Source organism: Polypterus senegalus, chromosome 9 (genome assembly GCF_016835505.1).
Source record: "Polypterus senegalus isolate Bchr_013 chromosome 9, ASM1683550v1, whole genome shotgun sequence".
Lineage (NCBI taxonomy): Eukaryota > Metazoa > Chordata > Cladistia > Polypteriformes > Polypteridae > Polypterus > Polypterus senegalus.
In genome coordinates, this window is record NC_053162.1 from 128,156,477 (window position 1) to 128,177,700 (window position 21,224).

Sequence of the window (21,224 nt, forward strand, 5' to 3'; positions counted from 1 at the left end):
TTTCTGGCAGTTTGAATACTGATCTGTGGGCTCAAGGTTTTAGTGACTGGAAACATTTGACAAGAGCCATTAAACGCCATGAACGAGCGGCAGAACATCATCGAGCTTGCCAAGTATACAGATTGCATGAAACGCAAGCAACAATTGATGAAGTAAGCAGAATAGCTGTGCAGGAAGCAGAAAGTTACTGGAAGAAGGTCATACACCGTATAGTAAACGTTAGTTTGACCTTAGCTTGCAACAATTTAGCATTTCGTGGTCACTGAGAAGATTGTCATGCGGAGAATGTGACAAACAAGGGCAACTTTCTTGCGGTGATTGGGCTTCTTGCTAAATACGATCCGGTTTTAGAGGAACTCTTAAGGAAGCCAAAAGGCAGCTTGACATACCTGAGCCCTCAGATTCAGAATGAAATAATATGCCTTCTTGGTGATGCGGTTGTTTCCAATATCCGGAAAGGTATTCAGCAGTCTCCATTTTTTTCTGTGATTGCTGACACCACTCAAGACATGGCGAAGGTAGATCAAATTAGCATCATTTTTCGATATATTATTGTGCAGTGCATTGATGGCATACCCAAAAAGCTAGAAATCCATGAATCGTTCTTGGGTTTTGACATTTGTGACAGTCAGAAATCTTCAAGCATGGCCGATCAAGTCCTGCAATCGCTTGAAACGCACGAATTAGATCTCAATAAACTACATGGTCATGGTTATGACGGGGCTTCAAATATGAGTGGTCAATACAATGGGCTTCAGGCTGTTCTCCAAGAAAAGCAACCTCTTGCTCATTACGTTCATTGTGCAAACCAAATTTGAATCTGGTGTTGAACGATTCTGTCGAAGGTGTTAGAGAAGTGGGAAACTTCTACGATTTGGTGGAAGCTGTCTACGTGTTTTTCGGGCACAGCATCTCCAGATGGGCTCTATTAGAGGGTGACAGAGAAACAATATTTATGAAAACTCTCAAGAAACTTTGTCCAACGAGATGGTCGTCTAGAAACGATGCGTTAGTGGCCATTCGATTCAGATATGCGAGTGTACTGAAACTGCTAACACAAATAGTTTTATGTTCCAAAAACAAGAAAGAGCGTGATGATGCAGCAGCAATAAAGGGAAAATTGGAGACATTTGAAACAGTGATTCTTTTGGTTCTTGAAACCAGAGTTGTGACAGCCATTAACGTTGTGTCAACGTTACTGGAAGCAGAACAGCAAGATTTGAGCAAAGCTGTGACCCACTTGGAACGTGTCTACAATGAAATAAACGACCTGAGGAATGATTTTGAAGGGGTCAAAAACGAGGCTGTAAGAATGGCTCAAGGATGGGGTATTAATCCTGAATTTAAGCCGAAAAGATCGCAAGCTGTTAGGAGACATTTTGATGAACTTGCAAGAGATGAAAGAATTGAGGGTGCAGAAAAGAATTTTGAAATTTTAGTATTTAACAAAACGCTTGATATCATTATTTCTCAACTTCGTACGAGGTTTCTTGCCCATCAGAAGATTGCAGACTTGTTTAAGTCATTGACGCCCAAGTTCATGTCTCAAGCTGATGACCAGAAGCTATATGATGCCTCTATAAAGTTAGTGAGTATGTATTCAAAGGACATAACTGCAGACTATTGCACCGAAGTATTGTCCTTCAAAAACGCGCTCAAACAAGATTTATGTCGAATGAAAAGTGTCCGTGATTTGGCTGATTTTTTGATTGTGGAAAATTACTTATCATCATCAAGTTTTCCAAACATAGTCACAGTTCTGATCTTGTTTCTGACATTGCCAATCACTGTATGTTCAGCAGAGTGCACATTTTCAAAATTGAAGATTATAAAGAATTATTTTCGGAGTACAATGACAGAGATGAGACTTTCTGCATTTGCTGTTCTATCGATTGAAAGTCGACGAGCCATGAAATTGGACACCAATGATCTTGTAGCAGAATTTGCAAGAAAGAAAGCAAAAAAACTAAAATTCTGATGTGTGCAGACAGTGCAGTGTCAGGTAACTCACTTGTCAGGTTATCAGTCACGTATTAGTATTACATGTACTTAATTTATGATATAATAATCATAACAATGGTATTCAGTGTATGTAAGTTTGTATAACAGTTTTTATTGACGAAATATAAAGAGATGAGAGATTAAAATTGTCTGATTTTTACATAATTATAGACGTTCCGTACTTCCGTATTGTATGGGATTATTGGGACAATTTCGTATTTCGGCACCCCTGTCTGTTCCGTTTGTCGTTGCCGTGAGGCCTGAGCCCCTGACGAATATTGAACGGAATGCTGAAATGCTCATTATATTCCATATTGAAAGTTTTATCCGTCGTGATTTTGATATGTAAACATAGATAATCCTTTATTTTTATTGTTCTATAGTACCGGCTGAGTCAACAGACAAGTACAGTGTATATACACTATTAGGCAATAACGCCAAGTCGCCAACACACGTCTGTTTTTACGCTTTACAAAACAAAACTATATTTTTCTCCGAACATCGTTTTTAATGGTTTCCTTCTCAATCTATCTTGTCTTCAAGCATTTCAGCAGCGAGAGACCCTCCGGAGGCGCGAGCGCAAAGCACGCAGGTTTGTGGGCCCATTCAATGATGATTGCACCCGGGCCCCTGTGAACCTTGCTACGCCGTTAATCTCTTACTTTGTTTCACTACATACAGTACAATGAAGAATATCATAGACAAGTCTAAAAAACTGTCAGCACTGCAACTGTTTCAGTTAGGTAAGAAATGAACATAAATTCACAAGAAATTACATCATTATTTTTCACACAATTTGGAGTAAGAAGAACACAGCCAGCACCAATTTCCAAGTGGAAAATAGAGAAGATGGCACTGAGTGGACATTGTAAGCCACGGGCAAAGAGCACAAAGTAGGAAGGCTACACAATCACAACATTTTCACTGGTATGGTAGATCCAACAGTGTATGACATTGCAAGAATAATAAAATAATAAAAATTAGAACATTATAACAATCTGGGCGAGCTCACCTGTCCTGTATTATATGTAAAAGATTTTTAAACCCTTTCCACTGCTCCTCTACTGTATCCACACTTAAAAGCTTATTCCTTTTATTCACTTTTACACATTTGTCACATTTGTTTAATATATGCCCTACCAAAGTTAAATTTAACAGTTTTAGTCTTAGCATTTGCTCTTTTCCAAAACAGAGTTGTATTATATTATAGTCATTTGAATCAATCACCTCTACACCCTCAACTTTATCCTGATTATTACAAAATACTAAATATAGGCAGGATTCCCCATGTATGAGAGGAATTTTCTGGGAAAATTAAAATGAAAATTAAAATTATAAAGTGAAAAGGCAATCTGTCTTTTGTAATTTCATTTTCTGCATGCAAAAATACTGCAAAAATTAAAATGAAAATGAAACAACCCTATTTGCAATTTAATATTCAGCCTGAACCGCGATGAAGCTGAAAAAAAGAAAAGTAAAACAGAAATAAACACTGGCGCCACCTGCTGCTCATTGAATTTTCATTTTCCACTTTTCATTGTCATTTTCAAGTTCTCAACATGCAAATAGTGAGGGTCAATGGGTGGGGCTTGGCAATTTTCCTCAATTTTTTCTCCTCCATAGCAGTAGAGCACTTCGATCAATAGAATAGCTCTCAGTTTTGACTGTGTTTAATTGATGTGATTTTCATCTTTTCACCCCCATACTGCAAGCTTTACAGCAAAACTGTCACACAAAGTCCAAAGACCATGCATAATTGTAGTTCTGAAGAAATCAATGTGGAATATAATTACAATATTTAACATGACAGAAATGAGCCTTTATTACATCATGGTTTACATTTATTTAGACTGAAGTGAAAATGGAGCGTTTTGTATTTTTGTAAAATTATATTGTACTGTAGGTGTCAAAATACTTATATATTTTACTTATGTAAGTGTGTATTATGTATTTATATTTTCTATACTTTTTATTCATAATTACTCTTATCTAAATTTTATTTGTTTTTCTTTGGATTTTATTTTTTATTTGACATCATTTAAAGCACTTTGAGCTACATTCTTTGCATGAAAATGTGCTATAGAAATAAATGTTGTTGATATTTCAGCATTAAGACAAGCTATTTTTGATGTGCTACTTATTTTACTTACGCACTTAAACTTTGCAATTTAAATTACTATGCATATTTATTTTTACAATATTATTTGTCCCTTCATGTACAGTTCTAAACCTGGCCTGTCCCTGCCTCTCCATTCCATTGTTTAAACAATCATCAAATAACCTACTCTTATACCTCCCAAATTCATTAGTACCTCTCCAATTTTAACACGGCCATGTAGGTTTGGATTTTATTTCTCCCTAAATAATAAAAACCATCATTTAAAAACTGCATTTTGTGTTTACTTGTGTTATATTTGACTAATGGTTAAATGTGTTTGATGATCAGAAACATTTTGTGTGACAAACATGCAAAAGAATAAGAAATCAGGAAGGGGGCAAATAGTTTTTCACACCACTGTATACATCTCATGTATTTCTTTATGCATATATCTGGTCAAGCTAATTGTGGTGTTTGTATAATAGCACTCTGTTCAGCCCGGGCTGTGCTTGGCTTACACAGGGTTCTATTTCTGCCACTGCCTTGTGCACAGAGCCTGAGTTGTCCATAAAATTACTTTACTGTCTATGAGTATATTGTATTTAATGGTTTTGATATACTTTTGTATGTACATAAGGTGAGTATTACTGGACACAGGCAAATTGTTGTTAAAACAACACCTGTAAACCTTTACAGTGTTATTATTTTGTTATATAGAAGTGAGACAAATTTCAATCATGTATCTATAAGAAATTCCAATCAGGATCTGATAGAATATCCATTAAAATGGACTAAACAAGAGTCAAAAATGTATACTATACTTACATATTATTGTCTTATATTCAATTACTCTGTATGCTGCTAGGATGCATCCAGAAAGAAACACTGCTATGACAGCCCATTTTACATGATTGCAACTTTCTTGAAGTCCTGTAGGAAAATAAAGCAAAGAACAAGGTAAATTAATTATGGCATGTAAAGGTTTCTTTGTATCATTTTACCACTTCTTGACATAAAGAAAATTATTTTTAGACAAAGAAAAACAAGACAAAACACAGATTCAAGTAGTAGTGAATGATGGCTAAGATTTCTGTGAACCACTTTTAAAGGTTTTCAAATGTTATTTGGACCTCTCTTCTATCAGCTTTTCCTTACTCACTTAGTGGTGTAATTATTGTGTTGGCTTACAAAAGAATTGTTTACATATTCTGTTTGTGCATATTTTTTCATTATATTGCTTGCCCTTTTCTTGGAGAGTACTGTCACCTTGAGCATACTGAGGGAGTTTATGTACATCTAAATCCTCAGAGGTATATTGCTTTAACCTTGTGCTTCTGGTTAGATTACATATGGCAATTTATCCAAGGGGTGGGGTCAGTCAGTCATTCAGTCAGACAAAGAACAATTCCAGACCTATGTTTTTCCTTTAAAAATATGTTCAAATTGGAGAAATACCTATTATTGTTCATGTTCAGTGGTGAGTGTCTGGTTGTAAGGTGACTCACATTGCTTAGATGTGTTAAGTCTCAGGAAGCCACTTTGAGCTACAAGGTGGACTTGTAATGAAAGTCCCAGAGTGTGCAGGCTCCATGCTGATGCAAGTGCATGTGGGAATATGTAAGCACCACTTTGTGGTTGATTGGGATGCTTGGCTGATCACAAATTTATGTACAAATCCAGTCAGATCTGATGCTTCATTAACACCTTGGAGCATGTGATTGCACCACCTGCACCCAGACGCAGTTTAAAAGGGAGTCTGCACAACGAAATAGGAGGACACAATAGAGGAACGAAAAAGGAAGACGGAAATTAAATGAAAGGGAAAGTGAGAGGCAGCATTTGGAGCTGTGCTGTTTGGGATTGAGGTAGGTGCTTGGGAGTGAGTCTCAGAGAGAGGAGCAAGCGGATTGGTCCTGATGAGCACCTTATGGAGTGACTCATGTTCATGGAGTTGGCTTCCGCAAATGCCAGGGAATGGCAGCAAGAGTAGTAGCAGAGCTTGTGGTGTTCCCCATATAAAGCCAAGGAATGGCAGCAAGGGACAGTAGCTGGATTATGATTGTTGATAACACCAGTCTCTGAGTATCTCCTCATGATGCAAGGCCCTTTCAGAATAGGTAGAGGAGATGTCATTTTAGAGTGATGCACTAAGGCTCAGGGATTAAGAAGAAGACCTGCCTGAATTTTAACCTCATTGTTATGGAAAATTGTATTGTTATTTATTTAGTGAGAAGTCAAGCAATTTAAACTTCATAACCACATTGATTTTATGGATTATTTATTTATCTCCTTGTACTCTTGTCTACTTTCTGCATCTCTCTGATTATCCCACTTTTTCTTTGCCATCCTCTTCCTCTGTATACTCTCCTGTACTTCCCTATTCCACCACCTGGTTTCCTTTTCCTCCTTCTTCTGTCCAGATGTCATGCCAAGCATCCTTCTTGCTCTCACCCTTACTACATCTGCTGTAGTTGCCCAATTGTCTGGTAACTCTTCACTGCCACCCAGTGTCTGTCTCACCTTCTCCCTAAACTCAACCTTCCAGTCTTTCTTTTTCAAATTCCACCATTTGATCCTTGGCTCTGCTCTCACTCTTCTTGATCTCCAACGTCATCCTACAGACCACCATCCTATGCTGTTTAACTACACTTTCCCCTGCCACCAATTTGCCATTTTCAATATCCTTCAGATTGACTCTTCTGCATATGATGTAATCTACCTGTGTGCATCTTCTTCCACTCTTGTTACGTAACCCTATGTTCCTCCCTCTTCTTAAAATACATATTCACCACAGCCATGCCCATCCTTTTGGCAAAATCCACTATCATCAGACCTTCTTCATTCCTCTCCTTGACACCATACCTATTCATCACCTCCTCGTCTTCTCTGTTCCCTTCACCAACATGTCCATTGAAATCCGCTACAATCATCACTTTCTGTCCCTTGAGTACACTGTCCATCACTTCATCCAACTCACTCCAAAAGTCTTCTTTCTCTTCCATCGCACACCCAACTTGCGGGGCATATGCACTAACAATATTAATCATAAAACCTCCAATTTCCAGCTTCATAATCATTACTCTGTCTGAAACACTTTTCACCTCTAAAACACTCTTGACATACTGTTCCTTCAGACTAACCCCTACCCCATTTCTCCTCCCATCCACACCATGATAGAACAATTTGAATCCACCCCCGATTCACCTGGTCTTACTCCCCTTCCATTTAGTCTCTTGCACACACAATATATCAGCCTTCCTTCTCTCCATCATATCTGCTAATTTCTCCCATTACCAGTCATACTGCGAAAATTCAAAGTTCCTACCCTCAGTTCCACTCTCTTTACTTTCCTCCTCTCCTCCTGCCTCCGAACACATCTCACCGCTCTTCTTCTCTTTCTTCTTCTTTGGCCAACAGTAGCCTAATTTCCACCAGCACCCTGTCATTGTTAACCCAGGGCTCGACCGATCCGGCATGGAAATTTGTATTGTTGTCCACATATTGATTTGGCAAAATTTTACATCAGATGCCCTCCCTGATGTAACCCTCCCCATTTATCCAGGCTTGGGAGTGTCACGAAGATACACATTGGTTTTTGCAACCCCTGTGGCTGGTTTCCAGGGTCTCTTCATTATCAACAGCAAAAATGCTTCACTTAATTGGAGCTCTTTTCTTTTCCTTTTGTTCAGTGTGATAGCTTGCTATTTATACATAGCTATATATTTATGAATAGATAATGTACAGCTATTTTTTTTCTTTGTACATCATTGACTTAGACTATTGTGATGGATGGCTGGCATCTTATTCCGGCCGACACATCCAAGACGCTAGATGGCGTCTTCCCTGCAGCCTAGAAGTGCCCCGGATTCCTGCAGGGCATCATGGAACATGGAGATCGGCTTTACAGCCCTGCTGGGTGCCGCTGTGTAATCTGCAGGGAGACAAGGGGATTGTTGTTTCCCATATAGCTCGGAAGTACGCCTAAGTCACGGGGATGGAAGAATAGAAGTACTTCCAGGCTGAAGATAAATATAACTATTCATCTGACCCGGAAGTGCAATGGAATCACATGAACAGAAGGACAGGAGCACTTCCGGGTCAAGGACTATTTAAAGGACTTTGGGAAGCTGAGCCAGAGTGGGGAGGGAGTGTGACAGGGCTGCTGGGAGTGGAGGATTTGTTTATTTGTATTGATTATTGTTGGAGAACTGTGGCGTGTGCAGTGATTTGTGCACTTTACTGAAGAAAAATATTAAAAAATTCTTCATGGTGCTTTGACAAGTGTGTCCTGGACGTCTGTCTGGTAGGTTTCACGGGGCAACAGCAACCCCTAGTGTCACACTATACCATCATAATTGAGAACAACATTGACCACGTACAGCTGGAGGCAGTGCATTGTTCCATATAGCTACAAGTCCAGTGATATGCTGGAATGCTAAAATATATGCTGGTTTCAAAGAAAGATTTTCTCTTGAAAAAAGTTATATTTGTCTTTGACACATGCAATGCGCCTTTTCTTCCTCACTCCGTGCTGTCTGTGCAACGCGGCCACAGAGAGATTAAACAACTTGGCACATCCACATAAAAAACGGCAAAGGTGAGCTTTCTTGAAGTCTTTTACTTGACATAACTTGTTGTAAACTGAAATATATGCAAAAGAAACATACAGGTATTTACAAGTGTAGAACCAAAGACAACAAATAATGACAAAGCAATGCTTAGCAAACAGTATACATTAAACAATAAAACTTTGAAAGACACTTACAAGGCGAGTGATTTCCATGGTCGGATTGAGACAAAAAGAAGCATGTAGACAGAGGTCCAAATTGCTGTGTACCACAACTAACGAAACCAAGGGGTTTCTATACTTTAAAGGTACATTTCGGACGTGACCGAAACAAGAGATAAAGGGGTGCCTACATGAGACACATGAAGTGTATTGTACTTAAATCTTTATTATGGGACCTACATGCTTTATGTGAGTTTCATAGACATTTATAGCACCACTGTGAGTGTGGGACGTAACTGACAGGTGTGTTAATAAATGACAAGACAAAGGGGGAGCACAGTTCAACAAATAACAGTAACAGCTAAAAGCATGTGGGGCAGAACAACGCTCTTCACATACATAACACACATCTATTTTTTTCTTTTGCATCTTTTTTGAGACTTTTTGGCCATGGAAGGTTGATCCATAATAACCATAGACTTGGTATTGGTTGGTGAGTAAGAATGTCACATATAGGTTAACTAATACCGGCTCTGTAATTTATTTTACATAAAAAAGGAGTGAATCATTTGTTTCTTTTACACTGGTATCAGCAAGTATAATTCAACATTGACTATTACAGGAGAATATTGTTGAGTGCTGGAAGAAGCACTTTGAAAAACTCCTAAATTCAATGGCCACATCTTCCATACACAAGGTAATGCCAAAAGCATTTCTTGAGATTTGGGTAGATTTCTCAAAATAAGTACTCCACAGTATACTGAAATCTCCAGAGTGGCAAGGGCCAAGATGTATAATAGATCTGTGCAGAAATTATGAAAACATCAAATGTTGTAGAAGTTTCTGGCTTCGTACACTTCATTTTCATATAGAATGTGGAGTCTGTGTGTTATGAGAGGGCACATTTTTAAAAAGAAAGTCAAAATTACAACACTTCTCAGCCTCTTGATATATGGGACATAAGACACTCTTTGATAGCTAATCTCATATCCAGAAGACACAGTGCAGATTCATTTTCCATACTAGAAGTAATTTATTTCTCACCTCGCCTGTAGAGTCCAGGAATTTTGCAGTAAAAGAGCTAGAATTGGTGCTGGGCTTGTCCTGGTGTATCCAGCTAAGTGCTTTGCCATTGTGACCCCACCAGGAAAAGCATGGAGTAAGTCAGGGAGTTTGAGAGAGTGCTAGAGTTTAGAGCTACAAGCTAGCACAATGATTAACTTCAAAGTACTGGGTTCAAATCCTAGCCCAGGTCATTTCTTAGGTTTGTGTCATGGCTAAGGTCTTAAGCAATAAATGAAAAAATGGCTAACCACGGAGTGCAATGCTCAAGTATTAAGACCATGGTACATTTCCACCACAAATGGAACCAACTCACCACCCCCAAAGTACAACCTACTGGAACTAATGTAGGGAGGTATTTCAATTTATAGAAAAATAGACCCAACAGTAAAAAGGAAAAATTTTATGTTTTTAATTTACACTCCAAAACACTAAGCTGAAATTCTCTGGTGATGAACATTTATATTGTAGCGACCCGTGGTGGAGTCTTTAAAGATTTTAGAGCCGAACTCTGCCTTGCACCTCTCCCAAGCTGTCGGCTAGCGGATTGCCAGCGTTATGCACGCAGCTGCACCCAGCTCTTTAGATAACGAGCACTCGTGTCCCATACACCGCACGACTCCGAGTGTCTCGGCAATAATTGCTTAGATAGAATCTTAGCAATGATACAGCTCTGTCCTGTTGTATCTTTTTATTAACAGATAGCCAGCAAAAAAAAGCTTAAACTCATTGTATAGCTATTGTCAAGGTCATTTACAGAGCCATCTTTCTCATTGATGGTGACTATTTACAATAACAACAACCCCGGACGGCGATAACCCAACCCACCCCACTGATTGAGCACAAACACACACAACACTTACAACAAGAAAGACAATTAGGTTACGCAGTTAATTTCGACACAACAATAAGCTTTACATAAATTACCCATAAATTCCCCACAAACTATTTACATAAATTACCCATACGGCGTCACTCCGCCAGCGCTTGCTGCCGTGTCGTTACAATATGTTAAATACTTTATAATAATACTGCAATAATCTTAAAAACGTTCAGGGGATCAGTCCATCACCAGGCTGTGCGTGGGAGCTCCCCAGCACCAGGTTTACGGCTGACTGAGTGTCAATGTACCAAATCTATGGTATTTTGGAATGAACTCCTGAGATTTACCTTTATGCAATACATTTTCTGGTTTTAACACTACCCTGCTTAAAGCTCATAAATGGTAAAATATCATCACTGTCTGATTCAATGCAGACTGTAATCTTAATATATTACTCAAATATGGAAAAAAACCTAATAAGTTTCCATCCCTAAATGTGGCAACGTCATCTGAGTGTGGCTACTTTGCAACAATGGATAACTCAGGTCACGACAAGGCTGGAATTGTTAAATCTAAACCAAATATCAAAAGAACAGCTGATGTCAATCTAGCATTTGGCTCTAAAACTCATAAAAAATCTGGTTCTTTATCATAGTGTTTAACAGTAACATTTACATTTATATTCTTACATGTAAAGTTTACATAAATTATATGTTCATGACTTTCCTCTATCATTTATTCTGATTATTGTTTCTTATTCTAGTTTGGCACTTTGACTTTCATGTATTTATCAATTATTTGCCATTTAATGTTTGATATTAGTTTGCATACTGTGTTATTATTGTGATCTTTGGCTGTGCTTTGAATTCTGTTGTATTCCTTTAAATATTTGTGAAGCACTTTCAGCATGGGAAAGATGCTTCATAAATAAAATGTATGTTTATTATTAATCTCTCATGAAAAAATGAAAGGTCTAAATGCGAATATGTAGGCACACTTTGCCAATCTTAAAGCAGGAACTGCCAATACCAAGTTAGACCAATTGCCAATACAAAAACAGGTATATTCTTTGCATGGCAGAATTTCCCAACACTGCAATGGAATTTGGACCCTTGCATAGAGAAACAGCAGTACTTACTCATACTAACAATTTGTTCAGTGCCTGAGCACGTTCGTCCGCATGTAACACCCCAAAGTCTAATTTGTTTGACTAGTGTGATCACTCTGCGCTGGGCCAACCCTACCGTGCCCTGGCCTGCTTGGAAAACGTGAGCTTGAGCACAGTTCAGTAGGATTTGGGAACAGTGTGATCGCTAAAAATGCCCAAGCACAGAACACAGACAAGATGTCAAGGATGTGAAGTCATTTCATTTGATACCATTTGAGTTAAAAACAGGTTTTTATTCTCACCTTACAGATGAACGTGAATTGTAGTTGACAAGAAAAGCATCACAATTAACAACAAAATACTGCACTGCACGCTCAATAAATCTGTAAGAGGGTAGAGTGTTATCCTGTCTTATAATACTCCAAAAAAACACAAAATCAGGAAAATCTTTTTTACATCCATGCTGTCACTCCATGTTAAAATCTTGTTTTGGCTTTTCACAAAGTTGCATGGTTATGACGAAAGCAAGCCCAGGCCCAGAACGTTAAAGCATAATGTGAGTGCAGGCCAGTCAGGGAGTGGGGGTGATGTAGGACAATCGTGCTTGGGCATGGTACAGAACAAACGTCCCCAGTGTTAGTACACCCTTAATCTGAAAATGACAGACCAGGAAGTCACAGGTCAGCATAAGAATTTATGACTTGTAATTTGGCCTGAATGTGCAAAGAAAGATGGCACCATAACATTTCTGTCCAGAATATTTCCTGTGTCCATTTGCATCCTTTTGGAGACTAAAAAGGGGAACAGAAACTTAAAAATGGCTTCTTTCAAACCTCACATCAAACCCCACATTTTTATTGATCTGTTTTCAAAATACAGCAATATTCAGAGTAGGTTTGCTAAGGACTGTAAGGACTGCCAGGAGCTGTCCACAAGGATACCCCATTAAGCTCTGTTTCGGACACATGGGCACCCCTTGGACAGCCTGGTGGAAATTTAAACCATTATTTATTAAAAATCCCCACACTCCTTTGGACAGTACATAGCGAACTCACTTCTCAAATATAATAAGTAAGTAATAACTTGAGCATAAAGCAATGCAAAAACATGAACAAAAAAACAAACAAATAAAAACATGTCACTACTTATACAGTTGCTGTACTGATGCTCCATGTTGTATGGTATTGTGTTGTTCTTCAGCTGCTCCCTGAGGATTATTTTTGTAAGTCAACAGAAAGCATGAAGGGGATACCCACTAACAGCCAGTTGCTGTCCACCAACAACCTTTCTTTCTTCTCTCTTGACACACTATCAAGTTGGCTCAGATGAAGACATTGTGGATACTTACTCCCAGGGCACTTTGGCACAATATCCATAAAAAGTCAGTGCATAAACCTTAACTGTAGGTGTAACGAGGCTGGGTGTTTGAATGAATAATATCAACAGCCCACTGTTAATTTTAATAATGTGTAAGTACTGGGTTTGGGAGGTGGTGGCTGAAGGTAAAGATATAAGATTCAATAGATATTATTCTTGGTTAGCTTACTTTATTGCATCTCTAAAAAAATGTATCAATCCTAGTTCCTGTCCTTCCCTTTTCTTTCATCCTACTTCTCCACATAGCCTAATTACTACAGATAAAATGTCTCAATAAAAGTAAAGCAAACTACAACTTTAGAACACAGAGTCTTCAAAACCTTTAAAGAACATAGAAATACAATATGTTTATACATTTGCAATTAGTCTAAATTATTTAAGTGACTTTAACAATGTATCTACAAAATGTAACACAATAAACACTTTAATATATTTCATCATAAAAATAATACAACCCCAAATCAGAAAAAGTTGGGACAGTGTGGAAAATGTGAATAAAAAAATAAAGCAATAATTTACAAATTTGCCTTAACTTTTATTTCATCATTTGATTTGTAAATAAACATCCATTCTTGCCATTCAGGCTTGCAACACATTCCAAAAAAAGTTGGGATGGGGGCAATTCAGGGGTAATAATGAGGTATAATAACTAAATAATGATGTGATTTGAAACTGGTGATGTTAACAGGTGATTGCAATCATGATTCGGTACAAAAGCAGCATCAAGGAAAGGCCTACTCCTTTAGGAGCAAAGATGGGCAGAGGATCGCCAGTTTGCCACCAAGTGCGGGCAAAAATCTTTGAAATGATGAAGAAAAATGTTTCTCAAAGACAGATAGGAAGAGATTTGGGCATTTCTCCCTCTACAGTGCATAACATAGTGAAAAGAATCAGGGAATCTGGAGAAATTACCGTGCGCAAAGGCCAAAGGCACAAGCCTAAACTGAATGGTCGTGATCTCCGAGCCCTCAGGCGGCACTGCATTAAAAACCGTCATTCATCAATAAATGATAGAACAGCATGGGCTCAGGACTACTTCAGGAAGTCACCCTCCAGCACTACAGTACATAGTTACATTAGGAAATATCAGCTAAAACTGTACTGTGCCAAAAGGAAGCCCTACATAAATAGTGTCCAAAAGTGCCGTCGACTTCTTAAAAAAACTTAACAGAAGTGGTGAGGCGGCCTTCTGCTGTTATGCACCTAAAATCTGGAATAGCCTGCCAATAGGAATTCGCCAGGCTGATACAGTAGAGCACTTTAAAACACTGCTGAAAACACATTACTTTAACATGGCCTTTTTATAACTTCATTTTAATCGTAATTTAACTTAATCCTGATACTCTGTATGTTCAATTCATCATAACAACTATTCATGGTGGCTCTAAAATCGGTACTGACCCCTACTCTCTTTTCTGTTTCTTTTTCCGGTTTCTTTGTGGTGGTGGCCTGCGCCACCTCCACCTACTCAAAGCTTCATGATGCTCCAACAATGATGGACGGATTAAAAGGCAGAAGTCTACGTGACCATCATCATCATCAAGCCCTTCCGTGAGAACCCTAAATCCAAAGAGGACTGTTTCATTTATGTTAGGTAGAATGCCCAGAGGGGACTGGGCGGTATCATGGTCTGGAATCCCTACAGATTTTATTTTTTCTCCAGCCGTCTGGAGTTTTTTTTTTTCTGTCCCCTGGCCATTGAACCTTACTCTTATTCGATGTTAATGTTGATTTATTTTTTATAATTATGTCTTTCATTTTTCTATTCTTTAATATGTAAAGCACTTTGAGCTACTGTTTGTATGAAAATGTGCTATATAAATAAATGTTGTTGTTGTTGTTGTTCTCTGGGCTCGGAGGCATCTGGGATGGTCCACTGTGCAGTGTAAATGTGTATTGTGGTCAGACAAATTGGTTTTTCACATCCTTTTTGGAAGAAATGGACACTGTGTGCTGCGGACCAAAGAGGAAAAGGACCATCCAGACTGTTACCAGATACAAGTCCAAAAGCCAGGGTCTGTCATGACATGGGGTTGTGTCAGTGCCTTCGGCAAAGGTAACTTGCACTTCTGCGATGGCACCATCAATGCTGAGAAGTATATCTCAGTTTTGGAGAAACAAATGCTGCCTTCAAGACGACGTCTTTTCCAGGGACGCCCATGCTTATTTCAGCAAGACAATGCCAAACCACATACTGCGCGCATAACAAAGGCATGGCTGCGTAAGAAGAGGGTGCGGATGCTTGACTGGCCTGCCTGCAGCCCTGATTTGTCTCCTATAGAGAATGTTTGGCGCATTTTGAAACGAAAAATGTGTCAACGAAGACCCCGTACTGTTGCGCACCTAAAACGTTGTTTGCAGGAAGAATGGGACAAACTAACACCAGCAACACTTATTCACTTGATTTCTTCAATGCCTAAACGTATTTTAAGTGTTGTTAAAAGACAGGGGAACTGTACAAAGTGGTAAATTTTTTTGAAATGTGTTGCAAGCCTGAATGGCAAGAATGGATATTTATTTACAAATCAAATGATGTTGACAAAAAAAAACATGAATAATTTTGTGTTCATACTGTCTGCAATGAAATAAAATTTGAGGAGAATTTATAACTTGCTTTTTTCTTTTTTTATTCACATTTTCCACACTGTCCCAACTTTTTCTGACTTGATCTGAAGAAGCATATAGCAATTAATGACCAGGTTAGGGAACACATAGATTACAAAGGATTTAACATGCTTCTTTAGTTATGATGAGTTTCAAGAGACTCTTAAATTAACAAATGATATTCCGATGGAGTTTACAATGTTCTTAACGTCACAAAAACCACACTTTTCTAAAGAAGAGCTTGTGCTGGTCTTAGATGACAGTATTATGTTGCTGATTGCTAAAACACATGAAAGCCTTTCAAATGTGAGAAAATCAAAAGTGGCATGAGACTGTGAAGAGAATAAGCACAACTCAACGTTACCCTCTTTACAGACAGATAAACACCAACCTGGGAATACTGGTGGAAAATATGTAAATTGTTTATTTATAATTAATTTATATAATCTGTAACTGTCCCACAATCTTTAAATAAACTAAATAAATTATATTGTCTATTAAAAATTCCATCATTCCTCCAGACAGTGCACAGTGTGTTTATTTGTCATATATTTCGGGAATAACTCAAATATAAGGAGAAACAAAAAAAAGTATTTTCATTAAAAACAGGTGAATAAAACCAATTATTATTTATAAATGGAAGTAGCATCCACTGCATAGCTTCTACGCCAACCTGGTCTCCATCCTGTGCACTAAAATTAGAACATTTTCAGTTTCCAACCTATATCTTCCACTCCTCTTCTCCTTTTAATAGCAATCTTGTCTAACATTACACATACAGCTTTAACAGCATAGAAGAGTTAATGTGAAAGTCGGATACTTCCTGGCAAATTATGAAGACAGTGATATGAACAGATACAATTTAAAGAGATAGCTGCTATCACCCAGTATTCATCCACCATCAAACTCTCCAGTTCGCCTTCTGTCAAATTAGCTTAGATGAAGGCACATTGTGGATACTCCAGGGCCAAATTTTTTAATGAACATAGAAATAGAGTCAATTTCTAAATTTATGAACAGTGTCAGTATTATGCATTTATTTAATGATTTATATAATATTATAATGCAAAAGCATTAATTAATTTCATCATGATCATTATTTCAAGTATAAATCTGTTCAAATAATTGTTAGGACAGGAATTTAATGTGCTCTGTGTGGTGACTACTGTTTAGTGTTATGGTTGACACAAGTGGTAGACAGTTTAAGAAGCATTTAGCAATTAATAAGTGGGTCTGGGAGCACATACGGTTATGAAAGGTTTTCCGTGCTACTTTAGTTGCTATGAATTTTGGGAAACCCTTGTAGTACTAGGGTGTTGTACCATGTTAGCCATTATGGATGTGACGAGAAGTCAAGCAAAATGACAAATTTTATTGGCTAACTAAAAAGATTATAATATGCAAGCTTTCGAGGCAACTCAGGCCCCTGAGCCAAAAATAAAGACTGACTGATTTTTAATTTACTGTTTAATAAACAAACAGATATTGAAACCTGGCTGTATGGTTTGTAATCTACAGTTTTAACCATACTTTACCATACTCTCTCTCTCTCCTTATCTCGCTCGCCCAGCGTGTCTCTCTCTCTCTCTCTCCTTATCTCGCTCGCCCGTCTCTCTCTCTCTCTCTGGCAATCGGCTCCTATTCTCCGTCTGAGTCTGTGTGCCTCACTCATATAGTCAACATCCGTACGAGCGTATACTGTTTACTACAGCATTGTGACTGTGTGTGTGTGTGCGCTGTGAAGTGCGAGTCCCAATCTAGCTCCCCAAAACACAAAGCTGAGTCTCAGTACTTTAACACCAGCTTTATTCAGCTTGAAACAGCAACAGCGCTGTTATTTATTGTAGCAGGATCTTTATAATGTTCCTTGTATGACCCATTGACAACAGGCGCTTATAGCATGTCTGCGATCTTTTTGGATGCACTTATACGGCAAACTGCTACAGCGCTGGGAGACTGCAATTGCTTTGGGACGCTCTTCCGTGTGTCGTCCCATTGGGTGGAATCCCACATGAGTTTAGAAACTCACACCAGCCATGATTCTTTTTAAAGGTAAAGTGCAGGTTAATTTGTATTATGTATTTTACTTTATATTTTGTATTAATCATTTTTATATGAATAGTTTTGGGTTGTGGAACGAATCATCTGAGTTTCCATTATTTCTTATGGGGAAATTCGATTTGATATACGAGTGCTTTGGATTGCGAACACGTTTCCGGAATGAATTATGCTCGCAAACCGAGGTTCCACTGTATGTGTATACAAAGTATATATATATATATATATATATATATATATATATATATATATATATATATATATATATATATATATATATATATATATATATATTACCAATAATAGTTTTCTAATTTCTGTATTGTTCCCAAAACACAGAACTTGGGAAATAACACATCACTTAATTAGCCCAGGAGTCCAATTAAAAACAGAAGCTGGTTGGAACAAAAACCTGTAGCCACAGGGGAGGCACAGGACCGAGAATAGGAAACACTGGTTTAGACTAAATATATAATTTAATAGTTAAATATTTATTTAATACTATATCGAGGTGATTTTGTCTAGGTTTAATGTTTGTAACAAAACAGACGTCTGCTGTATTTGTGTGCTTCAACCTGTCGTTTATGTTGCTTTTTCACATCCCCAGGGGTATGGGATCAAATCCCAGGACAGTCACTGTCTGTAAAGAATTAATATCTTCTCTCCAATACTGTTGTTCCAGGTGTTTCATTTTAATCCTTCAACTCAAAAATGTATTTTTTGAGTTAATTAAATGCTATTAAAAGGCACAGTGTAGTGTTTGTATGTTTGCATTGATATGCAAATGGTTTCCTATTCTACGGGATGGATGAATATATTTGGAGGTGCACTGATTCTGCAGAAAACAGCAATTAATACACTATAGAAACTATGGTTTAGCACAGGTAAAATGTTTCTCGTTGAAGAATACTATATATAAAAACTCTCCTGACCAATTAAATAAGTGTTTTATTTAAGTCTGAATTTGCTTTTACACCTATAAATCCCAGCATAATTTACAAATTTTAGAGTACTGACCTATGTGGCATTATGCCTGTTGCCTCATTTCATGGAGTAAAAACAACATACAGTAAATAATGCTGAGACAGTTTTTTTCCTTTATCATAAGCCAAAGTCCAATACCTTGTTGTTGTTCCATTGTGTTACAGCCTTCTACAGTAGTTTATTACAATCAATGTTCTCCAAGGGTGTTTTCAAAACTGAAGACCATAAAGAAAAGTAAGAAAAAGGTGTCATCTTTAGAAGGGGTAGTTTTCTTAAAAAAGTACAACTCATATTTCAAAATGACCATGAGCAGGCAATTGTTTAATAAAATTAAAGCAGTTTCAACACTGTTAACAAACCTTCCTGGATGAAAACAAGTAGCAAAATAAAAATATTATTCTTAACTTATTTTAAAATATCACAGATTTATCAGTTCAAAATATACCATTATCATCATGTACAAAAAGTGAGAATAATTAAATATAACAGTACTTTCACATCTAAATCATTAGTTTCATCTACAGCATGGCAGGAATCTAATCATTGACCAGATGCCAGTCTATCCTATGGCACATACTGGATTAATTTACAGTCACTAGTGAAACTGAACAGCATGTCTTTGATATGTGGAATGGTGTTAAAGTACCCAAAGAAAACCTAAAGATAGCACAGAGGTAAGCATGCAACTTCTACACAGAAAGTGAACACAACAAATCTAACATGAGCTGTAGGGTAGTAGTGGTGACTTTACTAATTATATATTTCCATGCTGCATGAAAAAATTAACACAATAGTGAAGGAAAGAATTGATAAGAAAAAGTAAAATCTAAGGTAAAATATTTTATAGGCATGAAATGAGTAGTCTGCATTGAATATGAATTATTCATAGTTGAAGGAGATAAATACTCTTTAATGGTAATATTTTTTATGAAAACACACAGCTGGTATGCATTAGCTAGAAAGATATGTACTATGTAAGCTACAGTACCTGCTAGGAGAGCAGAATAATTAAACTTGTGTGTTTTGAAAAATAAAAAAAAGTTTCTTCTCTTCAAGTGTTCTGTAGTTTAATGAAATAAAATAAATCTATTAATTAGAATAAAAACGACAAATGCAACAAGTGCACACTCACCAAAGTTCACAAAAGAATCAGAAGAGCCATTGTAATAAAGTTACTTTCTGGTAAAGAATACTTATTTAAACTAGGGGAGGAGTCAAGAAAAAGAAAATGATTTAATGAGAGTAGATATGTACTTTTAAATAGATGACACGCCTCCTAGAGGAGGGCTGCTAATTTGATGATCATATAGATATTTTTTTTTTATTTAAGTTATACTTGTGATACCAAGAAGTAAATGGTTTGTTGACAATCGAAATTAAACAGTTGAAAGAGAAGCATACTAGCTAAAGTGCTACTCTGTAAACCAAAACTATGAATTAAATTTTTATTCACTGTACATTCATAAAAATACTGGTTCTTCAATGGCACTGTGATGTTCTTTACTGGGTTGAGTGGTTCCTCATAAAGCCATTGCTTGATAAAGAAACATTTCATTCTGAGAAGAACAATTTGTAAAGAAATTGGTTCTTTGTTCTTTAAAAATCTTCCCAACATGTAGTACAAAAACAAAATCTGATGATTGAAAGGGAACAACATATCAGACAAACTCTTAAGAGGGTCATCAAAAATCATTTGCTGGGCCTACATTGAGCAACAGGTAAAATATTCTGTAAGAGCTACTTATTTACTTAAGGTCATTTTGGTCCTTTAAGTCTAGAACATTAAATTAAAGCCTGATAACATCAAACCACAAGCTTTGGTGTGATTAGCCAAGTACAAGCCAAAGCAGACTATGTCACACTCACCCTATTATTGACATTTGTGAGCTGCAAATAGCAGCGTAACTGAAGCAGCTGTTGAAACTTAAAAAGACATTATAACAAACTAATTTATGGTGCCATTTCAAGAATTTTTTCTACTTCTTCAGTCAAATTTAAGTAAGTGGAGTAGCTAAAGAACATATCATTTATATCAGAATTTCCTTTATGCAGGATATTTTCAATAATGCAATGTCACCAAGATACTCTTCTGCCAAGATTGTATTATTTGAAAATTGTATGTTGAGTATTGTCAGACAGTGTTTATTTAGTATTTGATAAGTTAACTCTTGCCCTTTTCAGATGTTGTAGGGTGCAGTTTAAGGACTTTACTTACATTATAAATATGACAGGCTTATAAATTTAGTTAACAAAGCAGCATAAAATTATCAAAGATGCAGCACAGCAACAAGGCAAAAAATGGCAGTTGCACTTCACAGCAGAAAGGGCTCCTTCAGGCAGCCAGTCTCACTACTATTCAATGATGTTGTCCACAGAAACA

The 21,224-nt window shown here is 37.3% G+C and overlaps 1 protein-coding gene across 2 annotated transcripts in view; it reads right to left on the reverse strand.

The window, feature by feature from the left end:
* Nucleotides 1-20,002, reverse strand: part of LOC120534994 (C-type lectin domain family 10 member A-like) — a 60,667-nt gene extending 40,665 nt beyond the window's left edge. For both annotated transcript variants that reach the window (XM_039762501.1, XM_039762500.1), the window contains exons 1-3: nucleotides 19,977-20,002; nucleotides 18,983-19,059; nucleotides 4,925-5,029 (exon numbers count right to left, since the gene is read on the reverse strand). In XM_039762501.1, coding sequence (XP_039618435.1) covers nucleotides 4,925-5,029; nucleotides 18,983-18,998 — 121 coding nt within the window. In that variant the 5' untranslated portion in view covers nucleotides 18,999-19,059; nucleotides 19,977-20,002. The remainder of the gene's footprint in view (nucleotides 1-4,924; nucleotides 5,030-18,982; nucleotides 19,060-19,976) is intronic.
* Nucleotides 20,003-21,224: the final 1,222 nt, after the last annotated feature.